The sequence below is a fragment of the Lagopus leucura genome, unplaced genomic scaffold, assembly GCF_019238085.1.
Source record: "Lagopus leucura isolate 7727_CA_CO unplaced genomic scaffold, USGS_WTPT01 Super-Scaffold_100002, whole genome shotgun sequence".
In the NCBI taxonomy this organism is placed as follows: domain Eukaryota; kingdom Metazoa; phylum Chordata; class Aves; order Galliformes; family Phasianidae; genus Lagopus; species Lagopus leucura.
In genome coordinates, this window is record NW_024962263.1 from 45,642,837 (window position 1) to 45,668,030 (window position 25,194).

At 38.4% G+C, this 25,194-nt stretch overlaps 1 protein-coding gene across 5 annotated transcripts in view; it reads left to right on the forward strand.

Moving 5' to 3' along the window:
* The first annotated feature begins 4,391 nt into the window (after positions 1 to 4,391).
* Positions 4,392 to 25,194, forward strand: part of RBBP8 (RB binding protein 8, endonuclease) — a 38,009-nt gene continuing 17,206 nt past the window's right edge. The window contains exons 1-8 of one of the 5 annotated variants that reach the window (XM_042869655.1): positions 9,584 to 9,682; positions 10,084 to 10,195; positions 11,272 to 11,493; positions 16,533 to 16,575; positions 19,769 to 19,864; positions 21,374 to 21,486; positions 22,435 to 22,510; positions 24,425 to 24,594. In XM_042869655.1, the coding sequence (XP_042725589.1) occupies positions 11,382 to 11,493; positions 16,533 to 16,575; positions 19,769 to 19,864; positions 21,374 to 21,486; positions 22,435 to 22,510; positions 24,425 to 24,594 (610 nt within the window). In that variant the 5' untranslated portion in view covers positions 9,584 to 9,682; positions 10,084 to 10,195; positions 11,272 to 11,381. Of the gene's footprint in view, positions 4,454 to 9,583; positions 9,683 to 9,953; positions 10,196 to 11,271; positions 11,494 to 16,532; positions 16,576 to 19,768; positions 19,865 to 21,373; positions 21,487 to 22,434; positions 22,511 to 24,424; positions 24,595 to 25,194 lie in introns of those variants that run through there. The other 4 variants (XM_042869657.1, XM_042869656.1, XM_042869658.1 and 1 more) reach the window with 4 other exon arrangements.

Sequence of the window (25,194 nt, forward strand, 5' to 3'; positions counted from 1 at the left end):
GCCACTTTTGTGTCCTGCTGTCTGGACATTGATCATCTTTATAACAAATATTAACTCTTCTGTAAAGATTCTTTTCCTAACAAAAAAAGCAAAAAAAAGGACAAAGTATTCCTAAAAGTATCCTATAAAAGGATAAGCTACAATGCTTAGTAATAATATTTAAGGCAATAAACAGATACAATAACCAATCCCCCTGAGTGCTGGATAGGACAAGATGTGGAAAGGACAATGTCGGGATGGATGACCTCTTCCAGCCATTTGTGTGATCTCATTCCAGAGCAGCAAATCCAGCCTAATGGTCTGAGGTGCTTCTGCTACTTGTGTTCTCTCTTCTCCTCTGAGAGCAGAAGGGAATGCTGGAATTTCCTAAGAGCTAATCCTGCTCTTACAACATTCCCCTCAAAACATTCCTGTAGCACTGTAGTCTGTAGGAAGCTCTCTATGCATCCAAAGTTTCTCAAATTACTGAGATAGTTTACTGAATTACTGAAATGGATCATTTGTTAATGACAATCTTCAGAATCAGGGAGAAAGATGCAAACTGACAAGTAGAAGAGTAACATTTTGAGTCTTTTTCCTCTCTTGTATCATTATATTCCTCTATGGAGAATAGTGAAAGTTCTCTTGTAATTTTTTTACATACTGCCAGCGTACAGCTCTGCTGCTTCAACTGAGGTGAGAAACTGTTCTCGTTAGCAAATCAGTACTAACAAATTCCAAAACTCTTCTTGCTCAGAAAGGCATCTAAATCCACTTTTGGTTTCATCCTTTGGCTCACTCAGAGACGTTTCGCTCTGGCTAACTCCCAGGTCAGAAGTTACCTTCTGCCTGCCTGCCCCATCCAAGAGAGGACTTGGTGTTTCTTTCAGGTTGCTCCTCAGGTAGCAGAAGTCTTGCTGTCCTTACAGCCAAGAAGAGAAATATTACCTAACTCTAATAGGGTGTGGGGGCATATGTGTTATCTGAATTTGTTTGTGAAAGCCCTGAGCAGCTTTTGATAGCTACCGGGAGGTATGTTGTAAACTTTCTGTAATGAATACTTGTAGACATGAATGTTTGTGCATACCTTTACTATAAGAACAAGTTCAAGCCTGCACCATTTAGATTGCCTACTTTTCAGAATTGCACCTCTCTGAGACTCTTCTCTTGAAGAAGACTTCATGTGATCGTTGTGTAAGTGGAACTATTTACAAATAAGCATTATGTGACTTTTCTTAGTTGAAGCTGAAGATGTTCTTCATTGGAAAAGCATTTAATAATAGGTTTGATTTGAAAGCACTGATTTTTAAGGTCTCATTGCAAAATGTATTAGAAATGAAAAAGTATTTGAATATCAGTACTTCAGATAAACATAGTGACTTCTTCAGGAAGAACAGAAATCTCTCAAACAGCTCTAAGCAAATCTGATAGCATGGTAACTATTTCTGTGGTATATGTATTTTTAGTACAGGAGTTAGAATGTTGAGAACAGTCAAGTTATGCTTACCCAAAACTGTATTGAGATATGCAATAATCTTTGTCTCCAGTAACTTTGTGTTTTTTTTAAATTCTGAACAATTAAATTTTTACAACTTGTGGAAAAGTATGTGAAAGTCTAATTTTTAAGGCCTCACCCCTGCCAGCAACCTTAGATGAGAAGATCCTACTGAGTGTGTAAAGTGTGTATATGGTGGCTTCATTTCAGGTGAGCAAGGGGCTGGAGAGGTAAAAAGGTGTCTAACTCTTGTTCAAGGCATCAAAGAGTAGATAATAAAGACCTCTTTTGTCCCTCTATCTTCAGACTCCAGTGAGCAGTTAAATAGCAAGCCCAACGTGCTTTAAAGGCTGAATAAGAGATCGACTACAGATAACAGATCCAGGTTTAAGATGGAGAAAAGGTATCAAGAAAGCTGGTGTTCATTGTACCCATCTAAGAATGGTCAGAATGTTGTTTCCTCAGTTCTGTTGTTGCCATGATGAACTCAGGATGCTACATGGAAAATGTCAGATGGCATCATTTATGAGATCAACTGACATAGCTGGAAGGAGCAGGCCAACTTTGAAGCTTTTCTTCAGTCTTCTCTACAAGCAGAGCCTTCTCTACCCTGTATAGTCTAACAGCTATTTTGAGTTGTAATTTACCTATGTTAATCACTTAGGCAGTTTATCCAATTATGTGACGCACACTAGAACAAATTGAAGGCACTGTTTCCACGCATGGTATTTTCACACTAGATGGGAAATTACAGTTACAAATGTAGTGGCTATGAAAAGGGCTTGGAGTCTATAAAACTTCGTTTTCATGTGACACCAAAACTATTGCATATACAGAACCTGTATATCCATCATGTTTGGCAATGATGCCCAATTACTCAGTACAGCCCTCTGAATCACCAAAACCACTTCCTGCCATGGACTTTCCTGTAAATCACCTCTCAAATACTGACCAAGCCCAGCCTTGCTTAGTCGTATGAAATCATACCCTAAGGTGGTGCAAACTGCAAGCACAAACAGTGTACATCTGTCATTTCAGCTCAGTTAGTAATCCAGTTGCTTTCTGCAGCATTAAGCCTTTCTCTCAGAAAATGTGGTCTTATAAGAAAGGTAACTGTAGTGAAACATTAGTGCAATAGTCTGAATAGAGTATATGCAAATATCAGCATTATTTCTTTTACCTATTCTGATCAGTGATGAAAAAACATGGTGCACAACAGTGGTAGATGTTGATGGTAATTTCCTATTCTGACTACTCACTAGTTATCTATTATTAAAGTTTAGAAATGAAGATCTAAAAAAGGATAACTGATACCACTATGGGATAATTTTATGAACAAACATAGGTTTCAGGACTTACTCAGAGTCTTCAACAACATTAAATAGAGACAATTTTTTCAAGATCAAGTGTTTAAATTTAAGTACTTAAATAAAAGACAAAGGAATCTGCCTAAGCTGAATTCAGGAGGCTGATCATAGGCATCCATGATCACATTTCCAGAAGTGCTGAACTCCTACTTAGTCAAGATCTCAGACAATCATAGAAGTAGATCTGAAAATTACGGTCTATATTTGTAGTTGAAAGAATGTAATAAGTTGACACAGATGCAGGATTCTGTTGGGGCATATCCTGCTCTCTGCCTACAGCTTGAATAAATATGCAGTACGCAGGACTAATATGAAGTATTCTTGCCTCCCAGCCATGAATATGAAGCAGCACAGCTGCTGCTTACAGCCTGTGTGCAGTTGTAGTAGGGCAGCTTCTGTATCCTTCAGAGAAGGGTGTTGCCTCACCTGTAGTTCCTCATGGTTATGGAAGCATGTCCCTTGGCGTTCTACAATCTGTTTCACCTTGAAATATCATCTGTGGTAATTCAGAGCAGCTTATACCAACCCAGTGTTCCATAGAAGGCACATTTCACAATCAGGCTCCTAGGCTCCTGTCTCTCACATATAGCAAAGCTATGCAGAGTTCTACACATATCTGTAGGTATGCTTAAGCACTCAGAGCAGTACTCTAGGAGGGGCTAGAACAAAGAAGGGGACAAACCCTTCAGCAAGGTCGGTGGTGGTAGGATAGGGGGAAATGGTTTCAAACTAGAACAGGGAAGATTTAGACTGGATGCAAGGGAAAAGTTTTTCACAATAAGGATAGCGAAGCAATGGAACAGGTTGCCGAGAGAGGTGGTGGATGCCCCATCCCTGGAGACATTCAAGGCCAGGTTGGAGGGGCTCTGAGCAACCTGATTCAGATGTAGGTGTCCTTGTTCACTGCAGGGGACTAGATGACCTTTAAAGGTCCCTTCCAGTTCAAACAACTCTGTGATTCTATAAAGCAAGGCTGAATTGGAGCCTAATTTCTGTCTTTTCACACTTGAGATTTGGTGTCAGTACTATAAAAAAGGTATTTTCTGTCCCATTTCCTTTTGCAGTTATGCTGAGCAAGACCTCTAGCCCAGTGCATCAGCACATAAAACGAAAGAAAATGTATAACACCACAATCTTGCTACACTTATCATGAATGTATCACTCCCTCACCCCTCTGTAAATTATTTTGCTGGAGGCTACATCATTCCCTCTGAGCAGCACGCCGGGAGCTGACGGAGGCGTGAGGCACGAAGCCTCCCCAGTGCTGAGCTGCAGCATGTTGGGCTGCCTTTGATGTGAACTGGTTGTGCTGGTTCCTGGCGCCCCGGGAACCGGTCCGACGGGCCTGTTATGCCAACAAATTCTGGTATGATTCCACACTCTCCAGAATGCAGAAACCTGCCCAGCCAGTTAAATGAAAGGCATATTAGGTTATCCATTGCACATTGTATATATCCTAGGAGCAGCAGATCTCCTCTCGGCACTCTCTAGTGTGGTCCACGGTGACTTCCTCATCTTACTTACGCTTGAGGTTTATAGCTGGAGGGGAAGTCAATAGTAAACATTTATCACCCTGATCAAGAGCAGAACTTTGCACAATTCAAAGAGAAGGGTGAGTTTTGAAAGCCTTTATTTAAAATTAATTTAAGATAACCTTAAGAAAAAAATTATCTGATGCTTGAAATGGTCTAATGGCTATCTCCTTAATGTGTCTGGTACTGCCAGCCTCTGTGGTGCTTGGTGACAGGATTTTGGGGAGAGCAGCTTTTTGACCCTTCTTGTGCGTAGCTCAACATCTGTCTGCAGGAGTATTTACTGGAGACAGTTTAAGGAACTAAGCATGGATTGAGAGAGAAACTTCACTGCCAGTGACTTAGTACATTGAGCATGTCATTTGAGTGTTGCCTCTTGGTCTCTTCTTTAATACAGTGTTTTTGTAATCCCTTTCTCATACTAACTCTTGCTGTGATGAGGCATAGCTGATAGCAAGATGTGCTGCTACTGGTTCTTGTTGGGATTTTTTTTTTTTTTTTTAATTGTTCAGTTTTATGAGGTGAGTTAATTAAAATTAGATTAACATGTTCAGAAATTGGCTTCCTGGTAAAATAGGAAATGTACTTGTTATTCTTACCGCTTCCTTTCTGCATGCTTATCAGAAGTTCTCCTGTTTAGAACATACCGGGTAACGGTGGTGGCAACAGTAACAAAAAGTAGTCCTAGGCATAAAGAGTAGGCAGACCTGAAGGTTGTACCTGTATCAGCAAGTGAGTCCATTCACAAGTATGGTGTCAAATAAGAGAAATTAAACAGTGTGAAAACAAAAGCTGTGGAATCTGGTAACTGATTAACTACTGGAGCACAAAAGTACTTGCTGAGCTGAACAGAAAGGAATGAAGACAGGTTTTGTCATGCCTGTTAGGACAAAATAACTCTTTACCTTAAGTAAATGTGAATATTCTCACCATCCATGTAATTGCATTTTTGAAAACTCTTACATAGTTGCTTCCGTCTCCTTGGGATTCTTAATTTCGTGTGTCTTCAAATGAAATTATTACAAGTTTTCTTTCATGATGTTAAAAATGAAAATAAATCCAGTGGACATAAGCCACTAGATACAAAAAGATCTGTACAGGACTAAGAAAGAAATTATAGCAGTCACATAACAGGAAGCTTCAGTTATGGAGGTATTTACTGCCTGCTATTTCCAGGTTAATGAAAAAAATGAACATTATTATCCTTCTGTAAAATACTATTTAAAAAAGCTCCTAAGCAGCTAAAAAATCCCAATGAATAGCAGATTAAGTGATCTTCTCATTAGTCACATTGTATCTGTGTTAAAATTATTCTTCAAAGTGTGGGTATACGTACAGAAAAGGACACAGAAATTCCCTAAAATTTTGCACTCCAACAAAACATGAAAACATTTTAAAAAAAAGTTTAAATTTTATCATCATTGTTGATTTTCTTATTAAATGTAGAAGGAAATTTTCTAAGGAATAAACTGTTCTCCAATGGAAAAAAATGGAACTGGCTGAACTGCATGGTTTGAGCAGAGACTCTGTAGAACCTATAAAATGCTACAAGAAAGGTTTGATTTCTAAAGTTAGAGTGTTGGAACACAGTACATTTTTTAAAATTCAGACTCAATCAATCAGCTTTACAAAATATGGCTTGCCATCTTGTCTCTCTGCAGTCTGTGTTCTGCTTCATTTGGGTTTTCCTTAGTTGCTTTGTTTTGGGGGGGCACAAGGGGCAGAAGAGGGGCAAGGAAGGCAGGGCCTATTGTTTGGAATTTTTTCCCCAAAAAGGTAAGTAAAAAGTTTCCGATTTGTTGTTTCTTTTTTGATTGCTTTCCTGTCCTGAATTCTTGTCATTCACTACAGCAGAAGGTAGATGGCATGATTCTGTACACGGACCTCTACATTTTTACTTCAGCCTTCCAAGCTGAAATAGCTCTCCAGGGCTGAAATACATATGCAAAACTATTCAAGACTACTCATGACAACCTGACAAACATCAGTAAGAGCAAAACATTTCTGCATGCAACTCACTCAAACAGGTGCTCTCTTTAGAGTCTGAGTACAGGCCAGGAACACTGCACTGTGATCCTGAAACAGAACCCCTCAGGTCCTGGTGTGGCTTTTTTCTCCATCAAAACTCTTTAAAAGACCTGAGAGTTTCAGCTGAACAAATTCAGGCTGTTTCTGACTGCAGATGAGCAGTGAAAGCACTTCAAAGAAGAGTCCCTTAAAGTGAACATTGTTACTGGCATCAGGGAATTTGATCTTGGCTCCTTTTCAAAAGTGGCTATGCAAGCAGCTTGAGAAGAATCACATTCAACTAGTGGGGGGTGATGGAGTGGCAGAAAAAGCAAATAATACCAGTGCCAGACAGCAATGGTATGCACTGTGTGCATTCCCAGATGTAAGAAATCATACCACTCAGAGGACCGCCAGTCCCTGCACTCCTAGGCAAACCCTGTTTGGGGGTTTAGGTAACAGCTGAAGTGCCACATGCTCCTATTCACTGCATATGCAGCTGGGCTCCTTTGATGTCTGTATTGGCAACTGCAACATAAAGTTCATGAAATGAACATGCCTAGATGTTTAGCAACATATTTATCCCTCTGTGCAGATCTGCAAGTCATGGAGGTTGAGAGTACGCTGGCCATGGATGTATATGTGCAATCTACTAAATCATATGTAAATAAATAAGGACTTCACCAGTGTGCATGTATATCTATACATACAGGAAAAGAGTGATATATTTATTGTTGTATTCAAAGCAATTAAATATCTCAATTAGAGTTCCCATTACAATTCAAAGCTGGTTTTAATCTCTGCATCTAAATTTATAGAAACAGAAAAATATAAGTTATCTGCTAATCTCTTTTAACCCTATTTTGTATGCATATGCAGTGGGCTAGGTCTTATCTGAATGCAGTGTTATCTGAATGGTTAGAGACACTGACACAGCCTCATCAAAAAAGAGAGGGGTCATAAAGGCTTTTCTTGATTGTTATTTTATCTGTGCTACAACACTGCAGTACTCTTACAATAGAATTTTCATCACTGGTTGATGTGCAGGGATTAAATTAGGTTCTCTTCTTCAGAATTGCTCATGGATAAGTATTCTGTCACCTAGTTTATTGTGCCATATTATTTTGAAATCTGAACATGAGCCAAAACACTACAAAAAGTTTTGCCACTGTTCAAGCAGAACACTGAAGTCTTTTCTCAACAGTTTTATTGTCTAGGTGTGGTGTTTACTCTTAGGAGATGAATGAGATGAGTTCCAGTCAGACTAACTAGCTTAAGACATCCAGTATAAGTGCAATATATGACTCTTCAGTAGTTTTTTAGTATGTTTAATGAGCCAGGGATCTGTGCAGTAATTCATGATCAAATACATGATTATGAAATACATAAAATCAAATAAATATGGAAGGGAGATAAATGTAAAGTTCAATTGCTGGTCTTAATCCATTATCGCTTATTGTTATGCAGATAAGGATAGCACTGTAGAAGTCAATGGAATTATATTGCTGTAAAGTTCATTCAGCATGAACAAATATGAAAATAAGCTGCTCAAAGAGTTTATTGGGAAATAAAATTGATGACACTATTTTCTGGAGTGCTTTCTATAAACAGAAAGAAAGATTTATGGTAAAGCACCCAACGAATAAGGAAGAGGACAATTTTATTGCTACTTATCAGGTCTTCATATGTATCTAAGACACCTGTTTCTTTTAACTGTAAGGAAAAGATTACTTTCCTACATCACTAACTTTCAGATTAGAGAAGCTTCAAAAGCAGAATACAAAGCTGCTACTAAGACAGTATTTACAGTGATTATTTAAGAATACCAGAGCATCTAAGGCAACCTATGATGGTAGTTTCTTCCGTAAGATGAATGCACTGAAATTACAATATACCAAATTGATAATGTGCTGCTGAGTCACTGAACACTAGATTTATTTTAAGTTGCGTGGAAAATAAGTGGTTAAACAATGCTGAGGAATTAGTGGAAGAGTTAATAATAAGATTTTTGAAATACTTCAAAACTCAAGGTATACAGTTGTTGGGAAACAGAATATTCTCAAGAGATGGAAACAGATTTGAATCTATGTAATCACCTAGAACTCCTATCTGACAGTATTTCAAGATATTTCAGAAATGTTAAAATGGTATCTCAGATTCCATTTTACTTATGCTGTAGCTCTTCCTGGATATGATGCTTCCTGGAGATTTGAGTGGTCTGAGTAATGTAACAAGAGTAAGGTGAAACTGCTACTAATATCTACTGAACACCTGAACAATTAATACTGCAACTAGGTTAGATGTAAGGTTGGATATTAGGGCAAGGTTTTGCATGAGAGGGCAATGGGCATGGAACAAGCTCCCCAGGGCAGCAGTCATAGGCTCAGTCTGCTGGAGTTCAAGAAACAACTGGAAATGCTCTTAGATACAGGGTCTGATTTTTGGGTGGTCTGTGGAGTCAGGAGTTGGACTCCATGATCCTTGTGGGTCCCTTCCAACATGGGATCCTCTATGATTCTACGAATTAATAGACTGGGAAGCACGTGCTTGCAGCACTGGCCCTTGCAAACAGATCACCAGGGTAAGGATGTCACTAATCTGTGTAAGTGTTTCTATATACACCAAAATGGCGATGTGGAATCACATAAAGGCACAGTAATAGTACAGAAAATCAGTGTTTTGTTTTCTATTTCATGACTAAGAATTATGAATCAAAGATCGAGGGGATTACTTCCTGGCAGAGGGCAGAGTTGGTTCTGAAGAACCGTAGAACATTCACCTGCAATTTGAGTAAAATAAATAAATAAATAAAATTGGTAAAAATCTCAAGTGACACGCAATGTGACACATAGATCAGCCAGCCTCTGCTGCCTAAAGCCATGACAATTACATGAGCCTACAGGTTTTCACAGCCACATGATGCATTAAAGCATGCCTTGGACTGCTCTGCCACATGCCAAGGCAGCAAACACAGCAATCTGCCGAGATCAAGAACGGGATAAAAAGCACTGCAAATACGCTTGATGCGCAAATCCCAACAGCCAACCGACGACAAATCCCGACACTCCCTCGGCTTCCTATAACGTTCCCTGCCGGCTACGCCTAACCGCGCCCCTCAACAACAACCCATCCCCTCAGACTCCCGACAGCGCCCCCGGCCCCTCGCAGCTCCGCTCTCGCGAGAGCGGCGCGGAACCATCGCGAGATCTACCCCCGGCCACTCCCCAAACGCAGGGAAAGGCACTCGCTCTGAGCTTTCGCTTTTCCCGCCGTTTCTTGCGGAGCAGCCGGGAGCCAACCAGGTAACGGCGTGCGCCCTCCGCCTCACCGCCCTCTGGTACCGGGCGCTGCGCTGCAGCGCGGCCGGCAGTGGGAAGCCCCCCGCCGCCGGGGCTTGGCCTTGCTAAGAGACCGCGCTCGCGGTGGGACGCTGGCCGGTTGTCAGGCGATGGTCATGGCCGGGAGGAGCGGGGAGCTCCGCTCGTGGGGTGAGGGCGCAGCGCTGGTGCCGTACTGCTGGGTCAGGGGGTGAGGAAGAGCTCCGGGAGAGGTGCGCGTTCCGTCAGCCCGGTACCTGTGAGGGGCAACAGGAGGAGGGGAGCGCGGTCCGGAAGGGAATGTTTCCTGAAGTATGTGCGGCTGGAGGTAGGGAAATAAGAGTGTACGAGCCATTCCCAATGTCACTAGGCCATCGGTTCCATAGGGAAGCATTGTACGATGGCAGCACGCGAAGCAGAGTGTTTCAGCCACGGAGATGCGAGCAGAGTGCCGTCCAACTTGAGCTGAAGAGCTGTAGGCATTGCTGACTTGGAAAGGTAATCTTATGTTCTATTCTCAGCATGAGAACGTGAGCCGGTTTGAAATCATGCACCGAAATGGGCTGCTGCACTTTTTAAGATGTGGCGTATTGAAGCAAATCTGGCAATGTCTAACCATTGCTGAATGTTGTGTTACCTGCTGTTACTGCATCTCTGTGTCAGTGCACTGTAGAAAACATATGGTTTGAGAACTGCTGTGCTCCATTTATTACATTATTCCATGTTAAGGATGTGCAAACTGAAACGAAAGTGACTTACTTAACCCTATACACAGAGCTTTGAGAAAGGAAACAGCATCCAAGGCTTCTAGCTCCTAGGCTGGATCGCTGACCACCAGGTTATCACAGTGAGCAGTTAAGCCAGAAGACATATTCATGGGGAACTGAAGGAGAGTGATTATATGAATGTGTCTGTATTGGACACCCAGTGCACTGATTAGATCTGTGTACCATGCTTCCTCTGTAGTTCACCTGAGGGAATTATCTCTGCTAAGAAGAAGAATTACAAGTAAAGTTCTATCTGTATAGGCAGTCTGTTTTTTAAGACAAAGCAGTCTGATGGTTATCCTGAACTACAGGTGTTTGGGGGATTTGTGAATTCTGAGATCGATCTAGTCCCTTTGTATTATGGCATAGGAATACTTTCATAGTAGAATCAGGAAGATTTCAAGGAGATCCAGGCTTCTTTTTGCAGAAGAGTGTCATTTGAATCCTATGTATGTAAAGAATGCATGTACACAAATGTATGTCTGACAAACAGTTTTACTGACAGCAAAACTTTAGAAGTGTGGATTACTTTTAGAAAACAGCTGTAGTTTTATGCAGAGGAGGAATAAAAACACACGAATATCTTAATCTATTTTTAATTTGATGACTGTTTAAGGGGCGGGGGGGTAGAAGGAACAATTTTATAATTCGTTGCAGCACAATATTTGCATCTTCCATGGTTAGAGTGTGACTGTCAGTGAATAAGTGCAACTTGACAAGAATATGTGTGAGCTTTGTCTTTCATCCATGGCTGCATGTTATGCTCTGATAAATGCAAACATAAGTGTTGTCGATCTGTCATTACAGGCATACACCTGTCTTCAGAAACAGCTCCGTAACTATGCTGTTTAAAACTTAGTGTGAGAGTGCGCCAGTTCTGCAAACAAATCAAAGAAGTTGAGAGCAGAAAAAACAAGATGAATGCGTCTGGAGGAACCTGTGGGAGCCCCAGTTCTGCAGAACCTGCTGGAGATTTCTTCAAGGAACTGTGGTCCAAACTGAAAGAATGTCATGATAAAGAAGTGCAAGGTAAAACAGCTTGCTGTGAAAGCAGATTTTTATCTGGTACCACTGGGGAGATTTAAACCAGAGTGCTGCTCCATGTGTGTGGAACTCAGTGCATTCTTAACGTCTTGTTATGTAAGATGATGGACTGGGTGATTATAAATGATCGCTACAGACTGACCACCTAAGCCTGATTTAAAAAGAATCACATTTAAACTGCCAACAGCTATAAATGATTTGGTAGATCAGATAAGATGCAATGTTATGTGGGATCTCTTTTTGCTTAAGAAATACTCAAGTGGAGGCTTAGCTTTAATGTTATGATTTAAAGTTACCAAATCAAGTTATTGTTTTTGTGTTCTTTTTTAATCACGTCAAGTACATCAAAATGATAACTGAACAAATATCTGCGTAATTTCATCTGACATATGCCAAATCCTACTGCAGATTACAATTAGTGAAGTGGAAAGTATTACATTTTCAGTGTCCTGCAATTCCTCAATATAAGAGCAGGCAACATTTTTATAAATAATGTGTTTTGTGACCTGTGTGATACTAATTTTACTATGGTTTGACTGTTAGTGCCTTTCCATCCTTCAGTGGTGTGGGAAATTAGCAATGCTCAAAGATGAATTATCGCACCGTATATTTATAACTGTAATATTGTTTCACAAGTAGTATTCATAATGTGCTAAAAATACTTTGTTGGAAGTTGAATCTGGTTATCTGAAGTCACACAATCCATTTTTCTGAATGGAATTAGAACAGTATTTGCATATTCAACGAGAACATTGCTATGCATAAAATAGTGTTTTCATTAGGCTGGAATAATAGCAGTTGAGCTTTTTTGTGAATTATGAGCTTTAGTTGTACAAGTGGATCCTTATAGTCAGACCATTCCAGTAGCCTCAGTCATTTTCCCAAGCCTCAGACCTGATGTAGGTCTGACTGTTTTGGTCCAGTTAAATCATCTCTTGTGAATTTTAAAAACTGTGAGGATTGCTTTATAACTTTGAGATGTTTCATACCTCAGAACTCAACGATGTGTAAGGCTGGTCCTTCATACTTTGTGTTAGTAATTGCAGGAAAGAAGAAATCTAACAACTTGGTAACCTAAAGGAGAGAGATGCCAGCTAGTAGCTTTTTGTTCCATTAAAAAATAGCCATATTAAATATAATTTTATACTGTATCCTGAATCACAAAAAAAAATTACTATGTTCTTGAGATTTTACTTTAAAAAAAAAAAATCTTTTTGGAGTGGGTGTGATGTAAGCTACAGATAAAAGCAGAATTACTGACAGAATGGGATCTGGCAATCTATGGCATGTCTGAACAGCAAAAACTTGAAAACCGAAAAGCTCTAATGTGGAGGGTGATGTTAAGTGACCCCTTCTCTAGTTTCTTGGGATGTGCAGCACGTGATTTAGCATTTTGGTTTTCTTTATGCATATAAAGATGCTCTTTAGAATGTGTGTTGGGTGGGGCCAGATAATTTTGCCACTAGGCAGACTTTTTCATGCCCAGCCCTTTGTCAGTGTGTCCCGCACTGTGTTAGGTAAAATTAGGTCTTCCATGATAACATCAAAGACATGCCTTAAGGAGAGTTAATTTTTTCAAAAGGTGGGGATCCTCTTATAGAAAATGTTACTGGAAGATATTTTAGAAACATCAAACACAGGCTTGCCTGGACTTTGCTTGTTTCTGAAGTCTATAAATAAGAATTAAAATTGACTCATGAGTTTCCAATCTGAATGTCAGCAAAAAATTTCTTTTAAAGATGGTAGATGTTGGATTAAATGAAAGTTGGAGAAGAAATGTGTTGTGTGCACAGAGAGCAGGATACTATTGTGTAGTAGTTTTTTTTTTTTACTGTTACAAATCCATGGAATGCAGAATTTTTGTACATAAGAGCCTGAAGGGATGAGGTATATTATACAGAGAATATTTAGCAGTATACAAATAGAATACTTCAAACTCATACATTCTTAAATGGGTTGCGCTGAGTCTTTTTGTTGCTGTGTTTCTCTTTTCTACTGTGCTAGCTAAACAGACCTCGTCTTGCAACCTTTTCCTTAGAAAGTGGATTTTTATTATTAAAAAAAAAAAAAAAAATCCAAACTTTGGCTCTCCAGACAAAATATCTAGCATTTTCTCTCCAAATCATCGTGGCCAACAATAGAACTCCTACAACCCAGTTCCTGAAGATACCAGGCATGGTCAGAGATGATTGACTTCCGTGGACTTCGAGCAGGCTCAGCAACTTGGAATAATGGTTATTAAAGCTGTGCTTGCTTTTATTCCTACCTATAGAACCTGTGAAACACTAGCATAGCTCATGCAAATTAGAAAGCAGCATGGTAATGGTGTGTTATCATAGAATCACCAAGGTTGGAAAAGACCCACAGGATCACCCAGTCCAAGCATCCACCCATCACAATAGCTCTCACTAAACCATGTCCCTCAACACAAAATCCAAACATTCCTTGAACACCTCCAGGGTCGGTGACTCCACCACCACCTCCCTGGGCAGCCCATTCCAATGCCTACGGTGATTAAGTTTTGCAGATGTCTAACACTTAAATCTAGCTCAAAATAATCATATGGATGCTTTCTGCTCATGTCTTATCAGCATGGTTCCTGTGGATGAATTCAGATATTGTTCTTTGTAGTATAAGCTTTATCTTTCCTCTTTTCTCATACAAATGTGAGGAGTTATGCGTACAAGATGTAGCTTAATTCTTTTCAATTTTTCCTTATCTGAAACTGATAATGGAGGAATAGGGGGGAAACTGTATTCCTTGAAGGTGGGAGAACTATGAGGAAGGCAATCTAATTGATTGTCATCAGTAAGGAGATGGCTAAAGGCTCTTTAAATAATCATAGAAAACAGAGCTAGAAGGGAACACAGGAGGTCATCCAGTCAATTTCTATACCCTGAAGGTAGGATTTTATCTGTGTCCGTGCTGACAGAAGCTTGTCCAACCCATTCCTAGAAGTCAGATTCTGGAGGCTTCCAAAGCACTGTAATTTTAAGAAGATAGAATTATTGCATTTGAAAATTCTCTAGAACAGTATTTGTCATGTCTGCTAATTGAAACCTTGCAGGTACATAATTTAGTCAACTTGCAACTTTTTTAAAGACAGTGTTGTGTATTTAATCTTTTTAATAACAGTTTAAAGAAAGTTTCCATCATCTTAGTAGAAAGAGTGTCATTTGCTAAAGCACTAATGAGCTTTAGGTAACATGAACTTACTATAGTCTGTAGCTTGTCTTTCATGGGAGCATTGTGTAAGAGAAAATTGAATTTGGAATGTAGATAGCGTGGTTTTTTTTATTACCATCTACTATATGCTTTTACTACTACATCTACTATATGCTTAGTGGATGGTTAAATAAGGAAATGTGAAAGTTTGTTTGTGTTGCTTAACAGATAAAGGAAAGCTGTCTTAATTACCTTGGTTAAAGTGTCCAACACTCTGGAAAAGCAAAATTAAGAGATTACAACAAATGTAGTAATTCAGTGTTCTCGGAGTAATGTAACAAGCTGGTTTCCTGCCTTCTCATTGCAATCATTTGAATTAAGAAAGAACACAACCTCGAAGGAGCTACTTTAGTTCCTCTTGCATTCAGGTGAGAGGTGAGATTGTGTTACCTGCAGCACAGTACTGAGCCTTTTGAGTGCTGCCTCTTCAATTTGTGGCTCAGATTGCCAGTGTTACAATCCTGAATACTTGCTGAACGAACTACCTGTTCATACAGGAGATGCATTGTTGTGCAGCTTCATTCCTTCCGATGGGTGTGGAGCAGCATTAAAGCACCCTTTATAGGGGTTCTAATTGCAGATGCCTAATTGACTTAATGAAGAGCAACTACTTTAAAAAAAAAAAAAAAAAAAAGCAAAAACCCAAACCCTCTTTCTGTGCTGATATGCTTGACAGAACCTAACATCTCACAGGTGTTGGACACCTAGAGATATAGAGATAAAAGAAATCTTGCCATATTTCTTAATACTTTTTTGTTTGTTTTAAGCAGTAAGTATTTCTTGATCTCCATGTCTCAGTAGTGTCGTGTAGCAGTGATGTGGGTTCATCAAGCTTTTGGCTGGCCTGGCCATTATGTTTTAAGTGTCCTGAAAAGTGAACATTCTCAAGCAAGTAGTTTTCTCTTTGAGTTGATCCCAGTCAAGTGTGATAAGGTGAAAGGGAGAAAAAAGAAGTCTACCAGCAGCTTTAACCTGCTTTTCCTACGGTAAGAACGCATTGGATATGTTACTTGATTTAAATTTAAAATTGCCAGAGGTTCTAGAAGTATTCTGGTGCCATTACATCTTCCCAGAAGACTAATGCGTTTGCAAGAAAGTTCACAAGAAACCTGGTGCTCAAACTCAAATTGTTCATAGCCTTCTGATGTTTTCCTAAATTTACTATGGCATTTATAATTAAGAAAATGTTAAATAGCTAGGGTCTGATGCTAACAGCTATTTATTCAAAACGGGAATGGCCAGCTTGCATATGGATAGTATCACAAATGTCACTGCATCTCTCTTAAGCTGGGCAATACCTCTAATAGAGTGCACTGTCCTTTGGTACTTTAAAGCTCTGAAACATACTTTTAGTAAGCTTCCCTTATGTATATCTAGTGTAGTACATTCTTTGAGTCATTGATTGCAGGCTAGATTTCAAGTGTGGTATCATGCATATATATATATGCACAGCATGTATTTTGTGTCATGTGTGCAGAGGCGTTGAAAATACATTGACTGTAGTTGGTATTCACACGTATGTGGTTTTGTGGTTTGTTGTTTTAGGGTTTTTTTTTCCCTTCTTTTTCCAAAAGGGTGCTGTTATGTGCAAACCTGAGTGTTTAAGAAGTCCCCACTTCCTGGAAATTGTAATAGCTTTATTTGTTTCCAGGATATTGCAGAACATAGCCAAGAATTGCCCCTTTTCTCTCCAAATTAGTCACTGCTTTCTCTCTTGTACATATGTCATTGGCAAAACAAGACTTATCCTCTAAGAGTGTTGTATAACGTGTAATATTTTTTTTCTTTCCACTTTTCAGGCTTACAACTGAAAATATCCAAGCTGAAAAAGGAAAGATGCTTGTAAGTAGTCATACTGATGATCAAACTTGTTAAAGGAGGGTCTAAGTACAAATAATGACCTGTTATTCCTGTAAGGTTCAATTAAGGTATCGGGGAGGCTTCTTTCAGACACAGAAAATTCTGCTCACTTTAATAGTTCAGTTAAAGTCGTATAAAAATGTATGTTACTCTTTATAGGACCTCAATAGGACCTTTATAGCACCTGAAAACTGCATTTGTTTTCCTTGAACAGAGACTGCTAAAATTTTCCTATTTCTAGAGTGCCCACTGAGTTTATTAACATTTCTAATTAAGAAGATATTTGAAAATTTAGGTGGGATCTGTGAAAGAGAAGTGGCAAGACAAATGGTTTTTTTTTTTTTTTTTTAGACTTTTTTTAAACTAGATATCTGTATTTAATACATATTAATACATATTTGTATTTTCCTGGCTACGTTTTTTGAAGCAAAATTATGGCAATGTGAAATAATGCTACCTTTTCCATGCTTGTTTATTCTGCTACTGGACACATTCAGTTTGTTGTCTGCCATTATTACTATTCTTCAGTAATTATATCTATGCCTTACTTCCAGAAAAAGTGTCCTTGCTTCCTCTCATTTAGCTTTTGGAAGAAATTGGCCTTGGTTGTGTTACGCCTGTGTTGTTCCCTTCCCTAGATAACTTCCAGTAGATAGCTAGACAAAAATCTGTGATGTTTGACCAGTGAGTGGGCTTATAAATGCTGCAGAGAAGCTGCTAGGAGATAGAGGTGGCAGCTGAAAGAACAGTGCAGGACAGGATCACAAAAGGAAGGGTTAACAAGCACTCCCAGAACAGCATTCATCCTATTCCAGCACCATGAGACATCTCCTGCATTTGCACAGCAATATCCCAAACCCACAGCAGTGCTTACATTCCCAAGAATACTCACATTGCTAACTGCCAGTTCCCCCACATGTGCACCTGCTCCTCGGGATCAAGGTTGGTCAACTTTTCTGCAGTATCACAATAAATCTATTTATGTTACTACATATGGATGAGCTATTGCAGTTATTAGATTCTTTTCAGTTAGCACGTATTTGCTGTTATGTTTTATGCTTACAGGCTATGTGTGCTTTACTGAGGGGAGAAGAGTTTAATAACTTGTTATTATGTCCCAGTTCACAAATTGAAGTCATTGTTTTGTTTCTAATCTGAAAGGGTGAAATGGTCTCTTGTTGTTATTGTTAATTTGATCTGGTATATCATCAGTTGCTTCCACATCCTGAAAATCTGAAATTAATCAATTATTTCTCAAGATGCTGCCTGTTATCAGCAGTGTGACTGAATGTGCATCGAATGCTTTAATTATTGTTTGTTGGAATCCGATTGCCGCATTGTAGATACAGTACTCTTATGTAGGAGATCTTGTTCTCCTTGATGCATCTGAATACCTGTGGTTTAAAGTTTCAGACTTTGTAATCGGCTGACAATGAGTGCCTTATATTGCACCCCACCTCAGTGTTGGTCTGCTGACTCGTAAATGCTGGGTGAGGGGCCATTCATTATGAGTGCCTCATAGCCAAAAATGTCTGTTAAGTTTATCGACTGCACTGGAATGAAAGACAAAAAGCTTTGTTCCTCCTGTCGTTTCAATATCTTACTGTGACATCTTGTAGGATTTCAGTGGAAGAGGTTGAGTATTAGTTATTACTGAGTATTTTTACAGATTTCTGTAAGTTTCATAAACTGAAAAAGTATCGGGTATTTTTTGTCACAGGCATCAGAAAATAGTCTGCTTTCTGCACGTTTCATTTTCCATGGCCCAGCTTTGTTAATGAACTGAAGTAACAGACCTTTGCCTTCTCTATATCAAAGTACAAGTCCAGGAGTCCATCTTACTGTTATCATTTAACCATTTTATGTTATATGCAGTTGAAAAGGACAATAAAGTCTGGATGGTAGTGCAAAAATAAAAGAGCTCCTTTAAAAGTTTCAGACTTAATAACATATGTCTGGACTATATGCTTCAGAGGCTCCTGCTGTCCCATTCACTTTATGACTCATTATGGTTAATTTCTTTTATTTTTCTAATCATGTGACCAGCAGTATGCTAATGTGTTTGGTTAATGTATCCTAAAGGAAGTGCTGATTTAAAAGTGTATCTGTGTAAAAGAATTGTATAAACAAGTCAGTAAATATGTTTTCTTTACCTGTTGTGTTTGTTCTTGTCATCTTTTTGGCTCAGCCCATTTCCTGGCTTTCTTAAATAATTCATCTCGAGGTGCTGAGAACAAACACCTGTTTTCTTGCAATACTCAGAAGATTCAGTGTTAAAAAGAAGAGCTAGGAATGAGTTCTCAGAAGTTAGAAATTGTCATCTTGCATACATTCAGTTGCTTCACTTCTTCTGAAAGCTTATAGAAAAATCATGCCAAGTGCTCATACTTCGTTTGAATCCTAGGGATGCTATGGTCGGATAATAAAAGTCAAGGGGAGCTAAAGTTGGGAATTTACTGGTTTTCCTTAGCTTTTTTGAGGAGGAAATAGTCTTTCTTATTTTAACAGTTCTGTTCTGTAGAGAGAGAATCTTTTTTTTTTTTCCCCAAGCTCTTCCATTTCTGAAGTGTTTGGGAAGAGAGTTCACTTCCCATTTGTGTTCTGGAGATCCGTGTTGTACAGATTTGGTACTGGATTTGCTGCCTGAGGAATTCAACCTTTAACAGATTTGAAGATTTACTAAGCTAATGTGGCTTGCTGTGCTACAAGTTTGAACTGCTTAAAAAAAAACAAACAAACCAACCCCAAAACAACAACAAAAACAAACAAAAAGCAAAATGCCCTGGTTGTGAAAGTCCCCATTTAGCTTCTCAGCAAGACACTGATGTAGGAAGTGCTCAAGCTTTCATTCCCTGACCTCATTACTTGAATGCTATTAGATTTTGTGTCTTCACTGTTGTTAATTGAATTTTGTCTTCTGCCAAAAACAGGTATAACAACAGAAGTTCAACTGCAGTGATAGGATTAGAAACTAGCTGACTCCTTTTCAAACTCAGGCTCAACTAAATTACCATTCATTGGAAACACTTTGTTTATCTTCAGCTTAGTTTTTCTTACTGGGCATTTATTGCCTTACCCAATAATATGAAAAATATACCAGAGATAATTCTCTATTGAAAAGATAAAAGCTGTAACTTAAAGTTGGAAGTAACTTCCTATTTTCTTTTGATTTTAGGGATGCGGAGAGGCTTGAAGAGTTTTACACCAAGAACCAACAGCTCAGAGAGCAGCAAAAGGCACTTCATGACACAATCAAGGTTCTAGAAGACAGGTGAACTAGGGTATTTTTTTGTTATAGTTTGGGGGTTTGTTTCAGAGTAGCTCTGTTTATTTTGCGGTGTTGCTTGTTTGTAAGCCAGTCCTTTTCTAATGCAGGCCAGGTAGTGTGTTTTAAAGAAGCACAGAATTCAAATTCTTATGAGCGAATCAGATTATTTTCTACATGCTTAGCTTGGTAAAGGCAAATTGAAGTTTAACAAGTTTTTGAGTTAAACATTTTTTGAGTTAAATTTTCTATCAGTCATAGAATAATACAAATACAAAACCCTTGGGTAAGCTCTGTAATGTATTTTGAAACAAATGGACTGATTCATTAAGAAATCTTTCAGTTTTGCAGGCCTGTTCTGTGTAAATTTCATCAGTTGTTCTGTCTCTTGCCACTCTGATTCAGCCACTCTGATCACCTTTTGATCTGTTTTGTCTTTTGCTTTTCCGCTTCTGTTGCTGCAGCAACAGTTTGTTGTTACAGCAAACCAAAACCAATAGATGTGAGATTACAGTCCTTTTTTCATCCTCTTAAAAAAAAAAAAAATATATATATATATATATGTATATGTATATATATGTATGTATCTGTTCTGGTGAGTGTGTGTTTGAATTTGTTGCTAAAAGGCTCTCAGAAGTTTTCTGTGAACAGATCATTTCATATGAAATTATTTTCTCACATTCCCATGTTACATCAAATCTTAGAGCTGCAGTACTCAAAACTTGCTTTCAGCTCTGATTCTCTGTAAAATGCATTAGGCATAAACTTGTAGCCAGGCAGGTATTAAACCTTCACGACACCTAAGTAGAGAGAGATTTGTGTGGAGAGCAGAGTTCTCTAATCCCTTGGAGATGAAATATATACTGGAAAACAAACAAAAAAATAAATAATATTTAAAATAGTTGAATTCAGGAAGATGACAAAAGCTAGTATGAAGAGGCATCTTCAGTATTTTACTTTTTTAATATTGTGGAATATTGGAAATACTTATAAATCAAGCTTTTACTTCCAATATTAAACTGCAGAATTGGAAATTTAACTTTTTTTTTTTTTCATCTGCTAACAGCAGCAAAGCACAACTCTTAACCAACTGGTATCTTATTTAGCAATCAAAATAATCTGTCTTTTGCTTAGATTGTTGTTGTATACCAGAAATAAAATACTTGTAGTTATTATCTGTAAACTGAGCACACGTTTCCCAGCATAAATGAATATGTCAGATAAAGTGTATTAAAAATTGTGTCTTTTTCTGATCATAGATGAGCTTCAAACAACTAATCTAGACCATCAGAGAACATGGAGGCAATGCCTCATGGAACCTTTTTAGTTCCACTTCTAAGTATTTGGTGTCAAGTTAAAGGTTTTCACATTTATTTTTGTTACAGGTGGAGCTGTGTATTTGACCTTTTTATTTTACCAGTTTGGTAGTTGTGCTGTTCATTCAGTTAAGTGTGGATAGCTGCTTTATGTGTGGCATTATTCTTATAAAGTTTTATTCTCTTAATTTTACTGAAGGTTAAGAGCAGGATTATGTGATCGTTGTGCTGTAACTGAAGAACATATGAGAAAGAAACAGCTGGAGTTTGAGAACATCCGACAGCAGAATCTTAAACTCATCACCGAGCTTAGTGAGTTTTATCCACAAGTCTGCAAACAAAAGCGATGTGTTTTATAAACTGGTACTATGTGAATTCCTGTAACTTTGTAGAATGTACATGTGGTGTGTATTTGTAAGTTCAAGGAGTTCTGTCAGGAGATTCAGCAGTCTGAAAATATGAACACATGGCAATTACTTGTCATTTGAATCACCTTCATGTAGATTGAAGTGCTAATGCTGCAATTGTATTGATGTAGAAAATCTTACAGCATGAGGTAGTGGAGCTAACCTGACTGCTTTTGTTTGTTCCTTGAGTTAAAGCATAAAATGACAGATAACATGATTTCCAAAGGCAGCCTTGACATCAGAAGTAACTAGTGATCAGAAAGTAGCAAGTTCAAAAGTTGCCTGAGCCAAGCTTGTGTCCTGTGGCATTTTTGTCCATGGATCTGAGAGAGCAGTTAACTCCTCTTTACAACACTGGCTCACTTATGTGCACACAGATGAGAGTAATTAATGATTCTGTGGAACTAATGTGTTCTTTAAGCTCTTTACTATGAGAGTGGTGAGGTGCTGAAACAGGCTGCCCAGAGAGGTTGTGGATGCCCCGTCCCTGGAGGTGTTCAAGGCCAGATTGCATGGGACCCCGGGCAGCCTGGTCTAGTATAAATGGGGAGGTTGGTGGTCCTGCATGTGGCAGAGGGGCTGGAGATTCATGAGCCTTGAGGTCCCTTCCAATGCTGGCCATTCTGTGATTCCGTAATGTGGTGATGTAGTAATTGCAACACCTTTGCCTTTTCTAACAATCACTTTATAACACTTCTAATGGCTAGCTTGAAAATTCATTTTGGTAAGGCATAGAGGGTGTGTGGTATTAAGATTTAAGAATTGATTCGGTTCCTTAGAACACCTGTTAAAATCACATATAACACAACAATAGCGGGTGTGAGTTGATTTTGTTGTTCTCTATTAATTGCAGTGAACGAGAAAAACAGCTTGCAGGATGAAAATAAAAAGATATCTGAACAGTTCCAGCAACTGCAGAAGGAATTGGAGTAAGTTTTGAGAGTCTCTAGTCTTTATTGAATCTTGATAGTAGTGTCTGGGAATATAAATGCTGACTGGTAAGTCTTTTAAACTTGAGGGTGTTCTTAATAGACTGTGAAAAGGCAGCAGAAAATGCCATTTTTTTTCTTATCTTCATCTCAAAGTAATTTTGTTATAGGACTCAAACAACTCAGAGCTCATATCAAAAGGCCTGTGATTCTATTCCTTTTGTATTTTTCAGTTTGTCTCCCATCTCTGCACCTTGTTTATTTCATCTCTTCAGAATAACTTAATTCATGACACTTAGAAGTATCCATTTTCAAGACCTACTAGTAGCACATTTCTGTTTTCTACTGTATAATTCATTTTCGAGAATGTTTGATGTCTCTGGCAGCAACTTTTTTTTTTGTGATGGCATTTAGGAACTACATTTTGACTTGCACAGAGCTAAGATATGGGGAAAATATTTATAGCAGGCCAATTGTTTGTACAGGGCTGTGCCAGCAAATGTAATGAGTGCTCCATCAGCCGACATAAATTTGTGCTGTGACTAGATGAGTACATTGTTTTTCTGTATGTTCTGATTTAAGATATTCCTAGTAGATGGCACAGCATTCCAGTTACAGGATTTTTCTCAGTGAATGTGCTAGAAAAGAGGAATTACAGAATCATACAATAGTATTCATTGAGATGTCAGAGAAGGGAATGGATGAATTGATGTTTGTTGTTAAATGTTCACAGTTAGTCATGGTAAAAAGCAAAGCTTTGGAAAAAATTCTCCTCTGAAGCCAGACAGATTCCGATAGTTTTCCCTCATATTATGAACTTATTTTATGTGAGCTACCACGATTCATTTTGATGCAAACAGAAATATCTCTCTGTTTCCTCTTCCTCCTCTAGATCAAAACCTTACGTTTTCCTCTTTATAGTTTAGAAATTATCTTTTTGCCCATGTTTTCTCCTGAGAGTCATAAGGAAGAGTGCTACTAAAGATGACCAAACAGGCAGGGTTAGATTTCCTTATGTTTATCTTTCACTGCTTCTTCCATTTTCTACTACCACCACTGTATTACGGGGAGCAGGGCCCTCATTAGCTACTAAACAAACTCAATTAAAGTTAAAGGAATTGGAATTAACTTTGTTTTTGCTTTCTTTACACGGCTAGATAAGAGTTCTTGGAAAGAAAGTTCTACTTATTTGTTAAGCAAATTTTTGTATACTGACTCTAAAATATATTGTTAGAGATGACTGTGAGAGAAAATAATGTTAGGTAACTCATGTTTCGCACTGTTTACACTGCTGTTATGAGTGATTTGCATTGCTTTTTGTGCTACTCTGTGACAGCTTCTGTGAGGTGAATAAGAGGTAACATCAAATGGTCTGGAGAGGGGTTGCTTTTGGTATAACACTGTTTATTACAGTTTGAAGTTGTCTGAAAGCTTCATTCTACGTTGGAAGTGCTCTCTTTAAGAGTATGCATGAAATTCCACCCAGGAAGAGTGCATCCATTCAAGCATGTTTCATTAAAGAATATACTTCAGAGGATGGGTCACAAATGACACAATTCTTGTTTGGTGTTTTTTGTTGGCTGGTGTTTTCTGCCACCTTCGTCCCCTCCCAAGGAAAACATTTTCTGTGGTACAATAGTAAGATGCTCACTTCTGATGTGAAGAGCTGGGGTTGTATGCTCTTCTTGGATTTATTATGGGCAAATTATGGCAAATTCTTGGGGCAATTATGAATTTGTTGTTAAAAAGCTTGGTGGTAGTAGTAGTATATGTATATTTATTTTACAGTGGTATTATTGAGATGTCTGTATCTGCTAAATTCTTGTTTTCTTAAACCACGTGATTGTCCTGCATGCTAAAACTCTGCATTTTGTGAACTCAAAGATTTATTTGACCACCTAATTTGGTCTCCAGGGAGCAAAAGCAACAAGCAATGGATGTAGAAGAAGGCGTCATTCCAGATTCTCCAGTTCTTATTTCTTCATTTTCTATGGTAAATCGTATGAGGAGGAAAAAAGAGAATAGGCATATCCGATACACAGAGCATACGCAGCCAGATTTGGAACTGACAAAGAGCAGCAGTGGTAAGAGATGGTATTGTTTGGTTGGGTTTTTTTTTTTAACTCTGCTTCAAAAATTTAAAGGATTGAAGACTAAAAAACGTAAGTTTGATTGCAAAGAGTGAAAACAAAAGCAACAAAAAAAAAGTCTCAGCTGTTCTTCTGCCTGTTTTTTGGTTTGTAGTTTTTTTTTCCAATCTATTCAATAATATATGAATGTGTATATATATATGAATATGTTGAGTGGAAAAATAGCTTTAGCAGCAACTGCTGTATCACAGCTCAAAGCTTGTCTTAACCTCCTTATAATGCAACAGGTTCCTGACCCTAAAATCTGCTGTAACTCCAGGCTGACCAAAAGAGTTTGACTTGTGTGTACAGCTCTATCACCATCTAGTGGAGAGTGAAACAATTATTTAGCCACTTTCTGCAATTGTTCTGCGCTTACAGTAATATTTCTAAACCCCATAGATATCTTAATTCTAGTAGCTATACAGTCTTTTTTTTTTTTTTTTAAGCCCCAATACAATCTTTGCTTTTTTGCATGTGTGTGTCAAAGTCTGGAGATACTTTGCAAATTTGGTTTCCAGAGTTGCTTCTGTAATGTCATACAGATAGCTCTAA